The 20,422-nt window shown below is 36.5% G+C and overlaps 1 protein-coding gene across 1 annotated transcript; it reads left to right on the top strand.

The window, feature by feature from the left end:
• The first annotated feature begins 6,159 nt into the window (after positions 1-6,159).
• LOC117327272 (frizzled-9-like) lies at positions 6,160-14,455 on the top strand. Its single transcript, XM_033884189.1, has one exon. The coding sequence runs from the start codon at positions 6,350-6,352 to the stop codon at positions 8,165-8,167; it is 1,818 nt and encodes a 605-aa protein (XP_033740080.1). The 5' UTR covers positions 6,160-6,349; the 3' UTR covers positions 8,168-14,455.
• Positions 14,456-20,422: the final 5,967 nt, after the last annotated feature.

Genomic DNA, 20,422 nt, shown 5'->3' with positions numbered 1-20,422 from the left:
CTTGTACAAAATGGCAATTAGAAAAGTAGATTAATCCGCTTTATGACCACGTCCATATGTCTGATTGTAAAATCAGTACGGTATACATATATATAGCGCTGAAGCTCAGTGCAATTTTCTTCCAGGTTTGGTTCGTTCGTGACAAGTGTTAAGACGGTTGATGTTCCACAGGAAACACCATTGAAAATCTTTTTTGGACTTAATCATTCCTACTTTTGGAATCAGTCAGTCTCCTTGGAATCTTCATGTACATGCTTACTACATTACTATCCGCAGTGCCAAGTATACCTCCGTCTTAGATCAATTGGATAGAGGCTCGGTTCCGCGATGACTTATATAATGATATACATATCCATTGGTTTGCTCCGTGATCTGCAATTCCTTCTTATTTTCACATTCACGTAAAAAAATATATTTCGTGCTTGAAAAATTTCACACATTCTCGAAGAGTTCGTTTTTTTTTTTTAGAAATGTCCAGTCTGTCAGCGTACACAGGTCCCTAAGGACTCGTAGTTTCTGTATCGGTAGTTTCCGTAAATTCTCATACCTACCACGGCACCGACTGGTTCTTGTTGTATATCTTATGACGCACGTGTATTGCACGTCCATCATATTAGGACATTCTCGCTTTGATTTCTCACGTGAATTTTTATTATGTATTTTTTAACATTTTCTAATCTCAAATGACCCATCCACACCTATCCACTTCGCTGACTTCGGTATCAACGCATTGTTTACCAATCCTATTAAATTAATTACGAACTTTCTTCGTCGTAATTATATTTTCATTATACTACTGTTTTACATTAAAACAAAAACCCTCCCTCTCGAGTTGTAGTCATCTAACAACCTCTTAGGGGACCTTTATGAGCTCAGTATTTCCTGGAAGAGTTTGCGTGTGGTCCACGTAATGGGAGTTTTATTTCCTAGTTAACCAGAATAATTTATAGAGAATAGCATTTATTTGATTAAATATTTGCTACTAAAAACCATAAGGTCAGATGGAGGACAAGCATCAATGCGTAAAAGGTCACACCCTACATATGGAATAATCTTGAATAAATTCCAGATAAAATAAGGTAAATACACGATAAATATACTTGTAGGTATATTCCAGGTAAATAAAGGTAATATACAGGTGTTATCTGACAATACTAATGTTCTTCCTGTTTTACCATGTATCATTGTTATCCATTTGTTAATGTTCAAATTCTCTGCACTGTACTGTTAATGAAAATAAACAATTGTCATTGATCAATTCCAGTTGCAATATTTACTTACACAGTACCAGCGATAGTGTATCTTGAAGTCTATTTCTACATTATAATAAGTATGAGTTAGAGTTAACAATTGATTATAGCGTAGGTTTTGTAAGTTTTGCCTTTACTTTGCTTAAGAGGTTTTAATGTCCATTTGTAGCGTTTTAGGGAAACTAAAGGTATGACTTGGGAGACACCGTCGTAAGTGAGGTATAAAAAGTGTGTGTGTGTGGGGGGGGGGGGGGGGGGGCGTAAATTGGATATAACAGGTTCATTTGGTTAATAAAAAGATACAAAACAATTGCGAATTCCACAACAGTTACACATGATTTTCTTGTTATTCTGCGTTTGCTTGAACCTCCATGGAGGGTTCCAGTCAGTGTCCGTTCGATAGTCATGCGTCCTGGATTTGGAATTACACTTCATCTCCAGCCTGGTCAGGTGACAGTTGTTTATTTTCGTCAGAATGTGGTGATAATCATCCCCCATTGCTGATAAAAGCGCTATATGTCATCAGAAGTGAAAGGGAACTGCGCCCATGAGTTATGGCCCTTGGCAGTAGCGCACTCACAGGTGTGATACAGGTGCGATGGTCATTTAGTTTGACCTTGTCATATGGGAATGGTCATTTAAGTCCGAAATTAATTAAACGCTGAACTCACTTACACGGATGAATACTTACGCATAAAGCTTGGGGTATAGGGCATTCAAATGTTTCGAGGTATTTTGTTGAGCGTTAATTTTGTTTGGAAATCGAAATTCTACTTTTAATTATATTCAATGAATGCTCTATTGAGAGTACGTAAACGAAATTTGTGTTAGATAAATAAACTCTGACTGATACAGGAACACAAATAAAGCCGCAGTTTTCACAGTTATATGTTACACGAGGTGGCCCAGTATTGCCGTATGTTCACCACGTCGGTCTGTCTATTAAGTTTTGTGGTACTTCAGAATAGTTGTTACTTTACCTTAAATATTTTGCTTACACTTAAAGTACGTACGCGAACATTCCCTTAGGGCCATCTACAAACTACTGGGGTACAGTATTACTTACACGTAACAGAATATTATCAGAATTGATTTATTTTTGTATATTTCATCATATTTTATCATCAACATTAACAATATTTAAAGAGGGGGATGAGGCATTGGGGATGTATCTATAATCTGAACTAACATCTTAGATTGATACAACATTGATAACATTTTCTGGCGTTTTGTTGAAGAAAACTTTACCTTTATTCTGTACAGTTACGTTTTGTTGGTGACTTTGGCCAGATAAACTTTACAGGTGACTTGTGTAGATAAACTTTACAGGTGATTTGGCCAGATAAACTTTACAGGTGATTTGTATAGATAAACTTTACAGGTGATTTGTATAGATAAACTTTACAGGTGATTTGTATAGATAACTTAGATGATTGTATAGAATTTTACTGGTGATTTATATAGATAAACTTTACAGATGATTTGTATAGATAAATTTTACTGGTGATTTATATAGATAAACTTTACAGATGATTTGTATAGATAAATTTTACTGGTGATTTATATAGATAAACTTAACCTGTGATTTGGATATGTAAACTTTGCTGGTGCTGTGTATAGCTTAACTTTACTGGTGGTATGTATAGGTAAACTTTTCTTGTGATTTGTAAAGTTAGACTTTCCAGGTGAATTTTAAAGATAGCTTTACTGTTGATTAATAATGATACATTTTACCGGTGATTATATAATATTGTATAAACTTAATTCGTAATTTATATGGATAAACTTCACTCTTGGTTGATTTGAATATGTTAACTTTACTGGCGATATTTAAAGATAAGAATTATATTCAAATGCCGAACATAATTTTTTGGGATGAAAATATTGAATTAATATTACACACATAACATATAGGTCCTTATTTACTCGAGTCCGGTTAACAAGTGTCCGGACAAATGACGATGCATCAACGATCGTTGATTTTTGAATGATATGTCCCGGGTCTAATGTTTTAGTATGACGAGAACGCCCTAAATCGGGGGAATTTTTTATCTTTCACGTTTTGATATTTCAAAAATAGCACAAGGAAAATAAAAGAATATAATAAAAATACCATTTGATATTGACGTGTGTGTAATAATGTGCTACATTAACGAAATCATATGATTCCAAATTATTCTAAAAAGTTCTATCACGTTACTACAGAAATCGTAAAATCTTAATCAGATTTATCAATGACTTGAAAAGAAAAACTCCTATTTTTCGATAACAGAATTCAAGATTTAACCATTATCAATGTACGTTGTTCCAACATTTGTAGCAATTATTTATAATTTATCACGGGAACTTTCCCGGTATACAAAAGGTAATTTTACACGCACGTTGTGTGAAATAGCGATGGCTGATAAAATAGACAATCCAACAAATGGTCTAACGAACCATAAAATGCATTTGACATTTCATCAACTGTTTGAAATTAAAATTTCAATGGCAGATATATTTTAGAAATAAAAGTATGTCGACTTAGAAGATAACCGTTAAAATATGACATGTCTGACCCTATTTACTATTCCTCTCACACGCCTAGATCGCAAAGATTGAATATTTCTCATATTTTGGTTAAAATATGATAATTTCATGATAGACCTGTCTACACAATTTCCTATCAGCGAAATCTTTTTAACACGCTGTCATCCGGGCACTATTGGCGCAGGAATACACCTGATATTGCGGTTGCATTTTTTATAAGTATGTGTTAATAACTTGAGGTGTGAGAAAGTTAGCATGCTGTGCGATGCCTGCCAGTGATGGTTTTTATTGAGACATGTTTTCAATTAAACCTTAATATTTTTCTCGGCCGATAAATTGCTACTGTGTTTCTTGTAATCAGCTCTAGTGATGCAGGGTAATCAAATTATCTCCCGGCGTATGTCTTATTCTCTTAACTTTCATTTACTTTCAAAAATACCAAACGTTCGTTACTTTATCAATCTATCAATATGAATTTAAATTCTACCCCTTCTATCACTCCAGCTATCTATCCATTCATCCATCTACAATTGTAACCTAACTACTGCTGTATAGCGGAAAAACAGATGACACTTTTTTTTACTGTCTTTTCAAAATGTCAAATGTTTTCCGCTAAAACGGGGCTGTAGCTGTATGCCTTTCCTACATCCACCCATCCATGCATATATCTCCCATCCTCCCTTCATCCAGCTTTTTACATCCATCCATCTCTCCCATCTTCCCTCCATCTATCTTTATATACATTTAGAGCAATCTATATGTCAATCTATTCATCAATATATTCAAAAATCATTAATATACATGTGTAGATACATGCATATATACATAGGGCAGCTAGATAATTGACAAAATATGGAATTGTTTACCAGAAGGTGGTAAGTATGTTTAGATATGAATATGAAAAAAAATTGAACATAGACAGAAACGTATAATTAGACGGAGATAACAATGCTTTTTATCCATTGTTTGTTTTAATAGTCTAGTGAATATCACATAAACATACAGCTGAACGATGATTTTATTTATCGATCCATCTTACGTTTTATTAATATTAATTATCGATACATTTCAATTATACTGATAGCGACGTCAGGCTAGTTTACGAAACAATGACTGATGCAGCAGAATTTATCTAATAAAAAGTACATGTATATAAATGGGTACATCTGATAATGATAATGTCGATATTTCCACAATAATCTCTTTTTTACTATCTTTGAAATTTATTTTTTATGTATCTAATGTATCGTATATGAAGTAAGATTATCGATAAATTTCAATCCAAGGAAACGTTTAGGCACAGGGACCTGGCACAAAGTCCCAACCATACTAAAAAATATTATGAAAATTGAATTGATTTTATCTTCAAGTCCCTGTGAAGCAATATCCATGCCCAGCGCACCGAGTTTAGTAAAAAAAATGTCGACAAACAAGCAAAGTAGTACACACTGTTAAATTTTGTCTTTTAGCTAACTTACTAATAGAATAAGAAAATTAGTAAATATTACATTTCTTTCCCTCTTTACTTTGATATATATCATATTGTGATTGCATTTCTGATAAACCCCAATGTATTATCATTTGTTGCATCCTTGCATGAAGACATTTAAATTATATTTGTATTTCATTTGATAATCTCCAATCGATAAACGTAAAATTCGATACAAATTCCAACCCATTGCAAATGGTAATCGTGGTTTTTAAGAGATCTGAAAGCTAAAATGATATTAATCTCTATAAGCTTATTGTAAGTTTGTTCGGTAATTCCTTCAAAACATGCTTCGTGTATGGTTTTGTGTTACAGACACGGACATTAAAGCTAATGTAAAGAAATCGTGACTCCAATGCCGATCTATAGCAAATCTGTGAAGGCCCCCGTGTGTAATACATTACATAACCGCCCAAACGACAATCTAACTGTCGATACATCATCATAAATTCAATAAAGTAACATTCTCACTGAAAAGAAGATATTCTACCAACAAGCAAGGGGCGGGGACATTGTGCACGATAAAAGCCCTGAGAAGCAATTGAAGTTAGGCATGGAAGACTAGCCATCAATGATTGACACTAGGTTGGCTTGCCTTTCCGCGGATATCAAAGGGATTGTAGCCACGCCTCCTCTTGTGCGGAATATCAATTCTACGTGTAATATGTCCCACAGAAAATAGTCCGTATTTTATATAGATACAAAACTCAAATGAAAAAAGTATTCAGACTAGTAGAAGGTTGAATTATACGTAGTGAAGTTTTATTTTGTAGTAGGTGTTTCTACTTCCGAGAATCATTGTCTGGTAGATGATTTTAGTATGATGATCAGAGAAGCGCATTGATCGTCTGAGCGCCGTGTGTTGTGTTTACAGTAGAGCGAGCGCGGCCCGTTGATCTACTGTCAGTGTTATAAACAGAGTGTCCATATCGCTCCCACAGTTGGCTGCTCTCTCGGCACACATACAGAGAGCATGTGTCTATCGTCGAGATATCGACAGTCTACTGGCGGTGGTGAAAGACGACTTCATCCAAGTAATACATAAAGTACCGTTGGGATATATATCATATTCGGACGTTTTATGAATGCATTCTTCGAAATGTATGTGTGGATTTTAAGTGTTCTTTTTGTCGTCTGCTACGCTGTCCCGGGCTCGGTCCACGGTATATCGCCGTTTGACACACGACCCCACTATCAAAGATGCGAGAGAATAACAATTCCGATGTGTTTGGATATGAAATACAATTTGACTCGCATGCCAAATCTTGTCGGACATCATAACCAAAAGGATGCAGCTATCCAAATTCATCAATTTTTACCACTGGTACAACTAAGCTGCTCCAGACTGTTACGTTTTTTCCTGTGCTCACTGTTTGCTCCAATGTGTACTGAAATGGGGGACGAGACATTTATCATACCTGTCTGTCGTTCCATGTGTATTGAGGTACGTACGAAGTGTGAACCTTTACTTAGCAGGTTCAGTTTCGAGTGGCCACCAATGTTAGACTGTTCAAAACTACCGAACAAGGACGATCGGACACCTATTAATCTGTGCATGGAGGCTCCGAATGTCACCTCTGATCACGAATTTGACTCGGGTATGTTCGGGTCGGAAGCTGAAAGTGCTGAATGGTGGAAGATATTAGAGAGTTGGAGAGAGAAAAAGATGCCAAATTATGACGATAACAATTCCAAGACGAAACTTGTTCGGGTGACTAAACCTCCGCCGTACAAGTGTCCCGACCGATACGTGCACGTGGAAAAAATAGACAGGAATAACTCGTGTGCTCCTAAGTGCAACATTGACGTTTTCTTCCGCCAAGAAGACAAACGATTTGCGGAAATTTGGACCATTGTTTGGGCTTCTTTCTGCTGTCTATCAACAGTCATGACATTCCTTACGTTTGTCATCGACACCAGTAGATTTAAATATCCTGAGAGACCCATCATATTCTTGTCCATGTGCTATGCTATATACTCCATGGCGTTTATGATCCGTGCCATCACAGGTCCTAACGCTATTTCTTGTGATAAAACTCGAGATGGGACGGAATTCTTGATTCAGGAGGGACTGGAGAGTACGTGGTGTATTATAGTGTTTTTAATCTTGTACTTCTTTGGGATGGCGAGTTCGCTGTGGTGGGTGATTCTGACTGTCACATGGTTCTTGGCAGCCGGTAGGAAGTGGGGCCAGGAAGCTATAGAAGCCCTTAGTAGCTACTTCCACTTGGCTGCCTGGGCCATACCCGCTATAAAGACCATTATTATACTTACAATGCGTCGTGTTGATGGGGACGAACTGACCGGTCTCTGTTTCGTAGGCAACCAGGATCCAGCAGCTTTAACTGGTTTTGTTTTAGCGCCGTTAATTGTATATTTAATTACAGGCACACTCTTTATTTTAGCTGGATTCGTTGCTTTGTTCCGTATCAGAAACAATTTGAAAATGGACGGAAGTTCAAATATTAGAAAACTTGAAAAATTAATGGCCAAAATTGGTGTTTTCTCTGTCTTGTATACTGTGCCAGCAACGTGTGTTATTGGGTGTTATTTCTATGAACGGGTACACTTTCCCATATGGACAAAGCAGTCAATGGACACGCCATGTCGTTTGTCCAAAAACCACAAAGACTGCACACTGGACAAATCCATACCTACAGTGGAGGTTTACATGTTGAAAATATTCATGTCACTCGTTGTAGGAATCACGAGTGGGATGTGGATTTGGAGTTCAAAAACTGCAAAATCTTGGAGTAACTTTTGTTCACGGAGATTCACAAGGCGGAAGTCCAATTTTAATGGTGCAGGAACTGCGGGGTACCACCAGGCACCTGTCATAGTGATGAAATCACAACACGGCCAAAAGTATGTACCCAAACCGAGCGGATCACGGGTGTAAATGTGTAAATGTGTGACTGTGTACATGTGTATAGATGTGAGGAACGTGCCAATTTAGTAGTATGCGTGTCATTCGTGTGCGACTGGAGAATTGGCGGAAGTCTTTCAGGTTTTGTTTCATTATAATAACAGGTCCAGTGGATTCTACTATTTATAATTGCGTTATGTTATAAAATATACATACTGCAGTTTGAAGGTTTGAATACACAAAATGTTGATTGATAATTTATACGCTGAAGAAGGTGAATAGTTAATTAATTTTAAAAACAAATCAAAATCTTCAAAGGTATTTTAGAAAGCACCGAAATGTTCAACCTCGCTTTATTCAATATTTTAGGGTGCTTAATTATAATATCAGGTTTGTCAACGTAGGTACATGGACCAAGTTTCTACACGGCAATATTTACATGTTCTCAGTACAGGAGAGTTAAGTTTGGGTAGGATATTAGACCGATTAATTACGCTGTCTATAGCGACTTAATTTCGGTATTTGGAGTATCACAAGGTCTAGTTGGCAAAGGGAATTCTAGCTTTATTGCTACCCATCAACCACTCTACAAATAGGGGTTTAATATTTCAACGTGGAATCTGTGTTGTATGTGCTATTACCGGGACCACAATACATTGTCGTTGTATAACATTACACAGGGCTATCGAGTTTACGATACATCGGCACTACAGTGCAATGGAGCAATACTCCGGTATTGTCGTCACGTCCGTCAGTAGGGGACATCAGATACCCCTCCTATTCTACACCAACTAATGATATAATCGTTCGCTAATATCCCCCGCTTTGTCTATATATCCTTTGTCCAGATAGGCGGAGTTCCACCAATTTTCTCCTTTTTTTCATTTTTAAAAAGGATAATTCCATTTAATTCTTAGGTAGCATACTTTGTACGGTAGCTAACTTTTCATGTTTTTTTTTTTCACTTCAAATTAAAACCCCGCACAGGTAGTGTGTTTTTTTCAAGTCTGTTGAACAATTAAAACATTGTTAAGTCGAGTTTTTATTTCCGTCGGTCGTAAATTTCCCATCTCGATTTGAGATGATATTCATGTGCCCTCAAGCAATTCTGTCTTGCTGTTTTAAATAAATTATTTTTTCTTAAATAAGGAATAACTTATAACAAACAAGAATTATTCATGAGGTAGACGCTAGTATTTATATTTCAGACCACCGATGCATTTCGCCCTGAGTGGGAAGCGGCAATCGATTTTTGTTGTTGTGTAGTCGGTATAGTGTACTGGCAGTTAACGAAAACTGCGCCGAGTGTAACAGTTGTGTATATTATTAGGTATATCGCGAATATTACTCTTTCCTCTCGTTAAAAGTAAGTCTCCTACCAATGACACGATAATTTACTCCTAATGTACAGTTGCTTATTTTTATTTACTCTCTCCAAGAAATGGAAGCCGTATTTTTCAGCCATTAAGTAGATGTTTTTCTTGGCTATTAATGTTCTACGTGGATATGATATTTCCACTTAAGATAAGTGTACGCAATCATAGGTAAGGTTACCACGTGTTCGGAACATTTTTCTATTTTTTTCCCGGTTAATGACAATAATATAGATTATACCCAGAACAATATGTATCATACAAAGACTACTGCCAATGTAGTTTCTATTTTCAGTCATATTTCTATGAGCATTGAAAATATGACTTAGTATATCTATCTTCGGTTTAGTAATTAAGTAATTTTGTGAAAATTCCACGTTTTTTCTTTCATTTGGTTGGTTTTGCTCGAGATCAAATAACCGTTACAGTCGAGGCGGACGGCATTTTGATGAGAGTGTGATAGTTTGCAGACGATGTTCCAATACAAGGCAGCGGGGACTCGGGAGAAAACTGCTATTCCAGCTGCCACTAATTTCATACTTTCTTTTCATCTTTTTATGTAGTTACTGGTTTTTGGACGGCGAGTACCACAACATTAACTAAATAACATTCAGGCAATTCAAGGCGCTTACCCATTACGCTAGTGTATATAAACGCATATCGGCTACTGGGATAGTAAAATTGCTCTTTTTCTTTATCTGAAGTTGAGCTTGTAAATGCTATTTTATATGTCAGGGATTGGGCATTAGCTTATAAATATCTTTCTGTATGAAGCCGTATGTTTAAGACTGGGTTATAATTTTGTTTATAGCGTTGTACGCCGAATGTTCGGTTCGATGTTGGTCAATTTTAATTCTCTATCCGAGGTTAAATATTGGGCGGTATTATGATTTCTCTATCCCAGGATGAACATTTTGATTAATGTTGTTTCTTGTCCCAGGTTAAAACTAAGGCTGTACCTCTGGGTTGTAGCTCTTACCCAGGTTTAAGCTAGCATTGTACTTCTGTCCTAGGTTAAAGCTGATCTTGTAACAATGATTTCTGTGTCCCAGATTTGTGACGCTGTTTCTGTGTCCAAGGTTTGTGACACTGTTTTCTGTGTCCAAGGTTTGTGACACCATTTTCAGTGTCCCATGTTTGTGACAGTTTAACTTTTCTCTATCCCAGGTTTGTAACAATGTTGTCTATAGTCCAGGTTGAAGCTGAGGTTTGTGACATTTTTTTCTGTGTCCCAGGTTTGTGACACTGTTTCTGTGTCACAGGTTTGTGACACTGTTTTCTGTGTCCCAGGTTTGTGAAACCGTTTTCTGTGTCCCAGGTTTGTGACACTGTTTTCTGTATCACGGATTTGTGACACTTGTTTTCTGTGATCAATGCTAAAAATCGGTTTTTGGCAGTGTTTTCTGTTTCCAAGGTTTTTGACATTAATTTGATAAATTCTATGTCCCAAGTATATGCCATTAATTTCTATACCACAGGTAAAACATAGGTTGTAACACTGTTTTCTGTGTCTCAGGTTTGTTGCACAGTTTTCATGTGCCCCAGGTTAAACATTGGTTTTAATATTTTTTTCTCGACACTAAATTACAATATTCTAATAATTTATTTAAATTACTCGTCCGATACTTTAATAGATCAAAGCTCTTTAAACTCCATAAACTTGCTTTAGGTCAATAATTTTAATGAAGCTGTCCATTTTTACGGTATATTTGCATATTGATATTTGATACGAGAATGAAAACTTCAATATACACATACCGTTGAAATGTGAGTCAGGCACCGAGATGATTTAATGATAACATTTAATGCTGTACGTGTATTAATAATCACTAAAAACTAAATTAGTTAGTGGTTCAAAGTCAATTGTACATACAATGTATACTAGTTCAGTCGAAAGTGTTAACTATGTCGCAATAACTTCAATATATTGTCTTTTTTTCTGTATCTGTACTTACAATGCAGTCAGAAAAAGTCGATTTCTTGCACCAAAGTTCATTCACTTCAACTGGGTTTTAATCCATGAAAATGATTACCTAAAACTGTTCTGTCCTTTAAAACTTGAGAATTCAACAGATTACATGCAAAGAGATGAACAGGAATATAAATAACTCTCTTTTAATTAGGGCTCGGCCACTTATATACAGGTAAATACATACAGGTAAATATGAATGTGTTATATATACAGTATACCGACCTTATAAATAGGTGTAGTTATAATGTAATATTAGCTATATTGTATATGGAAGATTGATATTGTCAATCTTAGTCTACACAAAGTGTCCTTTGTATACAATGTAATATGAAAAACGACACACTTCCTGTACACTCTGTATTGTTCCGGATTTAGTATAAGAATTTCTTTGGCATATCTGTCCAGAAAGCATGTAAAACCACAAATCTACGTCGACATAATGTATCTAATTAACGTAATTAATATGCCCGTTAAGTCAGAATTTTTAATTTCTTGTACGTGTTGCTAATTAATTCAAATTAATACATTATCAACAGGGAGTGTTTGAGCATTTTCCTCTCATTACCCAACTTTTCACATCTAATTTTAATGTATTCATGGCATATATATAGATACAGAAAAGTATGTTATAATGTAAACTTATTATCCTTGTAGTATTGATGTAAACATTAGAAGAAAACACTTCAATAATTGATATAGCAAAAGTTGTTTTGACGTGGCCAACATCTGGCGAGTCTCCGTGCATGAGCACTGTCCCTAACATGAGTAAGATTTATTTTTGTTTTTTTTAATGAAAGTTTCAATTATTATTTCAAATTCTGTTTTACCTGTGTAAGACTACAGCTTTATACAGAGAAAGATCTATAGCCTGATCCGAAACAATGAAATAACAGAAAATGTTACAGAATATCTAATCAACTTTGAAATTTTGATTTTCATTGGTTTATGCCACGCAAGGAATTAGGTAACCCCTGAGATTCTGACCTCCGTCCCCGGAGAGCGTCTAGCTGGTATGATTAACTTCTAGAGACGTCTGATGTTTATCGTCAACACTAATTAGTGTGTGCCATCTTTTTTTTATCATTTTCTGTCAATTTTCTATCGATTTTGAAAGTTTAATTACATTGGCAGACCTCTGTCTAAATGAAACGATGTCACTACAAGGTCACTACGATTGTTAACTAACACTTTTTAAGTTCAAAATATTGGAGTGATATGGATTGGTTGAAGACTGTTAGCGAAATGATCCCGTACAGGACGCCCAGATCATTGTAATACTTGGGCATTGTGGATTCGATATATTGAAGCGGTATTCAGTATTTGGTTCCAATAGAAAATCGTACTTACTTACGGCACTTTAACGATTTGTAACAATAACGATGAATGGCCTTGTCCGATGAGAGCCATTACCCTTTAACAAATATAAGCATAGATTTATGATAGGTCTTTTTGATCTTAAAGTACTGCACTAAATATTTTTTCAACAGGCTGTTTGATGAAAGCGAACATGTTTGTTTTTGTCGATACGAATCCGTACAACATACTCTGGCCTTGTAGATACTTTACCTTAATTTATCTGCCCAAAATCAACAAAAATAGTATTTATGATATTCACCGATCTAATGAAACTCCCCGAATCGGGCGTTCATAGGGATATAACAGCACTCATAAATCACCTTTCTCTTCAGGCCCGGGTGATTGAACTCGCCTCATACAAATATATACACCAGATTGGAATTTCGCATGTAGCTATGAAACATATTAAAATTGTATATGTACTGTGGTATGTATTTGTAGCTTATACTTATGTAAAATAATTCCTACGTGGCCAGGGGAAATGAGTAACGCCTAACGTTAAATCAGACAGCCTTTATAAAAGTTAGTGGATAACTTTCTTGAACAAAGAAAACAAAACATTTGCCGTATTGTACACAGCCTATATACACAGTGCTTACACGTGTCTCTAAATAGATATAAAATACTATTCCCATTCAAATCCAACTATACATAGTTGTCTATACAATTTCGCTTCGATGTCCCTGGAAAATTAGAAATATATTCATATGTTAAATGGGTCTGATCGACAAGCATTGTGCTCGCGTATAGTAAGCCGTACTTTGATGTCCCCAATCAACAAGCTTTGTCCTTTGTAGAACACGTCTGCTTTATCACGCTACACAGATCGACACAGATTTCAGTTGAAATATTGCCGTATATATTTTTTACTGTATTTTATTTCTTACCTGGATCAGAAAGGGTCATAACTTAACACAGGGAATACTTTAATACGAGGGGGAAATCGCCTTCCGGATATACTTGACCGGAATTTAGTTATTATTTAAATTCCATGTTTTAATTTATCTGGATAATCCGGTAATGCAATTTTTTTTCCGGATTAAAGATTTTTTGTGTAACTTAGTATAACCTGGAAGTACTTAATTAAGATATTTACTTTTCGTACGAGACATAGGGCAGGACATTTATTATGATGAAACACAAATAAGACGGAAAGCAACTTCTGCCGTGAACCGGAAGTCGGTGTGAGGTATGACTGAAGTTGGTGCGAGGTGAAATTGATTTGAGGTGCGAGAAAATGTACGGTGCACTTTATGTGAGATACACGGGTAGCACTCGGTTTGAATGTGAAAGGGCAATATGTTTGTAAGAAAATGTATATGCTTGTGAATTTATGAGAAATGTGCATTATGTATAACTATTATAGTGCTAGATGCAGCAGATAGTTGCATCTTTAAAACAATTTGTAAAACATTGATTTTAAGGCGCCCTGTCTTGGGAATAGCGTGTCCTGGTGGTGTTTGTCTGAAGCAATAATGAAACCCAACAGGGGATACTACTCTCATGACAAGACGTCAGCATTGCATTATAATGCCACCCAATTAGGAGGCAATCTTTCAAAGTTGTTGATATTGTAATATGGCAAAAAGTTTATTAATAAAATATTGTTTTTCTTAAAAATGGAGTTTATAGTTTATTGTATCGAGTATGTTCAATCTTCAAAACTTACTTTTTTGAAAGTTTTCAATTGATGTGGCATGCCGCAAAATTTCTTCAATTGAAATGGTTCCGGTTTAAAGAAAAATCCGGTTAAGAAAAATGGTAGTCCTTCCGGTTTAAGGAATTTTTTGGCCAGGTGTATCATTAGAACTTATTATATCATGGAAACAGTCTCAACATTACACATAAACATGTTTTATTCTGTCTTAAAATCGTTTTTTCCGTCCATTACAAACGACTTGAGGTTTTGCTTTTATGATATATAGGAAACGAGATAATATGACAATTGAGTCTGGCAACGAAGTGCCATCTCCCGTGGGGGCGATATTTAGTGTGATATTGAAATCTTTTAAACAAGATGGATGTCAATGGAGAACTGTTGTGAATATAAATTACACGGAGCGGTGATATTTTATGAAGGATAACTAATGTATGCATGTTAGAGAAGCTCGACTATAGAGTGGCGGCATTCTGTACCCGTTCAGTGATAACGTATTATTAGGAAGGAAAAAATAGGCAAAAAAAACTAATGTCTACCGGCTGAGTTGGAATTTCTTACAATATTAGTTTTTAATATTATCACTAAGCTCATCTTGTGCGCTATCTTGAAATCATGTTTTCAGCATATTTGGGTAGCTATCTGAGCAGCGATCATTCTTTTCATGATGAGTACTTTTACGTGTAATATAGCGGTGTGATTTGGCAAGTTTTCAGCACCATAGTCGGTATGCAAATGTGGATTAGCCGTGTACCGGTCCACTGCCTAGCCGTCCTCCGGATGGCTGAGATCGACCGATACTCAAATGATCTGATCTATAAACTGATATCACAGGCGGGATGTGCTTGTGATGTTCTTGTTTTGCATGTATGTTATGGCGGTTTTAAGATGGTGTAAAGCGATATTTCATTCGTCCTTTTGAAGGTTGAATATATGTTACACACTTTTAATCGCAGTTCTTTTTCATTCCATTTTTTGTTTAGATTAATCTTGAGTGGTTGTACGTTTGTAGAGACCAGCTTAATCTTCCACATTTGAGCGGGTCCATGATCCACGATTTATATAAATCTTTCCGCCCGTGGATGGATATAGGGTTGTAAAGCGGCTGCTTTACCGCGAAGCGATTTCAAAGCAGGGTTTTAAGGAAGCTTGAGTGGAGCCAAATACTACGTACTCTTGGGAGATTAAATTAGGGATATCTTGTCTTCAATAAAACAGCTTCTAAGGCATCTGGACCGAGGTTATAAGGAAACTAATACGTACAGCCGTACACATCGGCAGCACGCGAGGTTTATTGGCAATATACTGATAGAAAATTTGTGAAACACTTATTTATAGCGATGTTTTCGAAATTGAATAATGGCTTGTATATCGCCCATGTAACATGCAGCTTAATTCCAATTCAACTTACGAGGAAGCGACGTTTTATGAGGAATGACCGTAATTTTTCTTCGATAAATCGAGAACCAAAGATGGCCAGTACTTCGTATGTCCTGGACTTACTGGCGATCGAATGAATGAATTACGTAAACAGAACATTAAGTCTAGTTCATAATCATCCAAACGTGGGCAAAGTTAGAATGGAAAATATATTGGCATGGACACCTTTGAAACAAAATATATTCAAGGACAAGAAGACCATGTGTTCCGGGAGAAGAAGCGTTTTCTGTTTTATCGACGATACCCGTCATACAAATCTAGACCACGACGATACCCGCCATACAAATCTAGGTCACGACGACACCTACCATACACATCTAGGCAACGACGATACCCGCCATACAAATCTAGGTCACGACGACACCCGCCATGCAAATCTAGGTCACGACAATACCCACCATACAAATCTAGGCCACGACGACACCTATCATACACATCTTGGCAACGATGATACCCACCAAACAAATTTAGGTCACGACGATACCCGCCCTACAAATCAAGGTCACGACGATACCCACCAAACAAATCTAGGTCGCGACGATACCCCCATACAAATCTAGGTCACGACGATACCCGCCGCCATACAAATCTAGGTCAAAACTGGGTGTCTATGAATAATTCCGGGTGCCTGTTTTTCAACGTGGTAAGATACTACAGTGTAGTTGGTACCTATCAATGTGACAAGGGACATTCAGTTCAGCGATGGCCGAGTGGTTCAGGTGTCCTGGCACTTGATAACTAGCCTCGCGACTTCGAAACCCACGTCGGACATTTGCCTGGTACTGGCCGTAAGCCTGTGGTTTTCCTGCGGGAACTCCCGCTTTTCCCCACCTCCAGAACCTGGTACTTCCTTAAATGACACAGGCTGTTAATATGACGTTAAACAAAATAAAGATGGAACATCAGGCTAGCAATAAGAGATCCAAGTCTCGGTCCCTAACGAAAGCATTGATAAACTAATGTGCTTATGACGTAAAGGCGACCAGTAACATAATCAGATGTTGTGTATAAATTTTCTCATACACTCCTGTTCATACCTATACGGTGACACAGCACTGTTATCATCATTTAATGAATTTTAAATGGAAACTTATTAAAGGTCTCATTAATAAGTGAAATGATTTGAGAACGTGGATTACAAGTGGATGCACTCTGCCTGGTTCCCCCCGTCTGACTCTACCTGATCGGGTGCCGGCACGATCTGCCTAGACTTCTAGTCTACATCTCTATCGATCCCGTCACATTAAAAACGAACCTAGTAGCTTTGCATTGATTGAAACTGTATCTATGTAAGTGTACTATGCTTACTTCCATCCATTGGTTGTCGTGCCGTCATTAGAAGCAATAAATTAGTAGAATATGGCGATAAAATCGTTATATCTGTACTTCATCATCTAGTTGGATCCCGGGTGTTCAGCCTCCAAGATCGATACCATTGGATTAAGGTAAGTTTTGTATTCAGTGCATACGTGATAATATAGACCCACTGTTGATGATGTAGATGACTTCCGAGTAGCATCACTTTTGTTCCGAATGTTCATTTAATTGTTAGGGTTGTCATTTCGTCCCGAGCACACATATGATGTAGATCACTGTCACAATTGCCCATGTCACAAACCAGATTATGTTGCAACTTCCGGGGGTAAGGAAATATTGTCTTGATGCCAATAGTACAATACGAGTTTGTGTGGTACCTATGGCACCATATTCCACCTAGATGCGTGCTGGAAATGTCACTGTCGTGAGGCAAGAAGAACGTGTATTATTGAGCTATGTGTTCCCTTTAACGCCTATATGTGGTGTTTGACCTCTCGAACGTATGATATTGAAACGATAGAATCCGAAACCTTCAAAAGAAGATATGATGACGTGATTCTCCGTTTCCCTGGGATTGAGAAATATTATCAAATACCCGCTGATGATCATTATCAATATAATGCTCCCGTTTTATTTTATTAGGATTTTGTTACAATATACCAACGCTCCACTGTGATAAATCGTGTATGTGTCTTGATCGATTTCTACGTTATAAAATTAAGGTTCTGTTGGTGGGGGGATAAAGTGTTTGTTGTGACGTCACAAGTAACCATTGTTTTTATAGACGGGAAACAACCAGAAAGGGGAGGGGGGGGGGGGGGGGGGGGGGGTTGTCATGTAAACTACTACAATTTAGTATGTGGTGACTGGATGTGATGGTTGTGATTGTCGTTACTCCCGCAGGTTAAGACTAAGTCACCTTAACGAAATGTTTAGTATCGCGGAACTCCCGTCATCTCGCTTCAGGTGATGAAATATTTAAAGAAAATAACATTTGGAATAAAATTGCCTATTTAGAGTGTGATGGCCGTTGTTTACGTAGGATGTATTGCCTTTCTGAGATAAACAAGATAGGTACTGGTGATTATTATCAATGATAGAGGTGTCGTGGGCCTCGAGCGAGCGATAAACAAGCTCCACATTTTCACAGGTAAACATTACGTACCGCGTGTCAATTACGATAACTGTGTTTACAATATGTCATTCTTCTTCTTCTTCTTCTTCTTCTTCTTCTTCTTCTTCTTCTTCCAATGGAACAAATTACGATTGCCTGTTATTTGTTATAAAAAAAAACTATTTTTAGAGAATAACTCTTGTAGACTTGGAATTAAAATGTTCACATTGAAACGCGTCATATATCTTAACATTTTAAAAAGAAATACGTGTCCCTGTGAGAGCTCCATTTGGGAGAGGCCCGACGGCTGTCGCGCGCCCCGAACACCTGTGTGTGGGACGATATCAGTTGATGGAAATATCGCATACGATTGGGTTTTAATGCAAAGTATATTTACTTCAGATCTGATGATAAAGGTTAGTAATTCTGATCTTTTGAAAACATCTTTTTCGCCATATTTAATTTGATTTTAAGATTGGATGTGATATCTGTAAATGAACTTAGAATATGTAAGAAATCAACAAATATTTGTATCATATCTGAAAAATCAACCACGTTCTGAATTGTATCTGGAGTTAAAAAAAACAAACAGCCTAGGTTTATTGGTTACTTAACATGTTTACCAGGGCGCTCCTTACATTGGTTTTCTACATACAATGTTATATTGTGCACGACAAAAACATATCACAGATTCGCTATATATCTATATGTACATGTATATATTTACATGCATGTCATTCAGCTATACGGTTGCATATTTCGGACAATGACAATAGTATTTTTTATATTTGTTATCTCGAGCCCTCGAGATACTATGTCGAGAGTTCGAGATGATTGCTATAGAAAATATTGGACACGTCATAAATGTACCACCGTATCAAGTGAGTTTCTTTAAGATTTAGTACTGGGAAGCAGACAATGTTCGATCATTTTTACAAAAATAAAATATGTTTTCAGTTCTTTGAGATCTGGATTTTTGTAAATGATTGCCATTTTGAAGACTTTTTTGAAATTGTAAATGATATTGAAAAATCTTCAGAACAAATAATGAGGAACAGCAAAATAGAATACATGTCCATACTGTGATACTTGTGAAATAGGTTACGAATTTCATTATTTGTTGCGATTTCCATTTTGGATTATTGAGAGAGAGAAAGTTGATTTTTGAAAAATATTATTAGACACGGCCAAATATTTGTTAAATTTAAGTCAAGTTTTGCAAAGCTTATGCATATTACCAATATCAAAATATAATTAAATTTGTAAAAAAAATATAAAGGTTTTGTTTTTAAAACGTTATGATCTGGCCTCCTGATTGATGATAAACTGCATACATGTTAAATGTTCGATATCTGTTTTATCTTTACATCATATTTTTTAAAGGGAAATTAAATAAACAAGCATTGTGTACGGAGTTCGTTCAAGCAGTGATAGAATGAACAATATCATACATCCATTTACAGCGATAAAACTGTACTATATGTTGTATGAAGCAAAATGAATTTGATAGGTGAGATTCACAAAGGTGAACTCATTTTTGCGATTTTCTACATAGATCGGGGATGTACAATTTATATGCATAGATAAATATTCATCCTTGGTGTGATAAAATTCTTCATCGCAAATATCAATCTACAGATAAAATTTTCTCTCTGAAATCTTCAGTGGTTGTCATGGTAGGTAAATCTGGGCAGGTGTTTATATGTATGTTTACCTACAGGCTTCACCACCGTTACGCGTACGAACATGATGTCTTCAAAGTCGTTACCACGAGGCTTTAGGGCAGAATCACATTAACAGGGGAGGTAATTAAGCAATGAGTTCTTTGGGACATGGTTTTGCGGCGAATATATTCTGACGTTAAACTATTTTGACATTTGTTGGTTTCGACATCCTTTTCACTTAATTGAACAATTCTAATTATATGAATTGAACTGATGCTCGAGGCATATCACATGTATCAAAGCTGCGCGACATTTGGTCCTCCGATAGAGGATTGTGAAAGCAAGCTGTACTTCCGGAAAACGCACTTCCGGTTTTGAAAGTTTCCAGAAATAAG

The sequence above is a fragment of the Pecten maximus genome, chromosome 5 (assembly GCF_902652985.1).
Source record: "Pecten maximus chromosome 5, xPecMax1.1, whole genome shotgun sequence".
NCBI classification, from domain to species: Eukaryota; Metazoa; Mollusca; class Bivalvia; order Pectinida; family Pectinidae; genus Pecten; species Pecten maximus.
This window is presented reverse-complemented; position numbering and strand designations above follow the sequence as displayed.

Coding starts and splice junctions, on each gene's coding strand:
- LOC117327272 (XM_033884189.1), top strand. CDS start 6,350: ATGAATGCATTCTTCGAAATGTATGTGTGGATTTTAAGTGTTCTTTTT.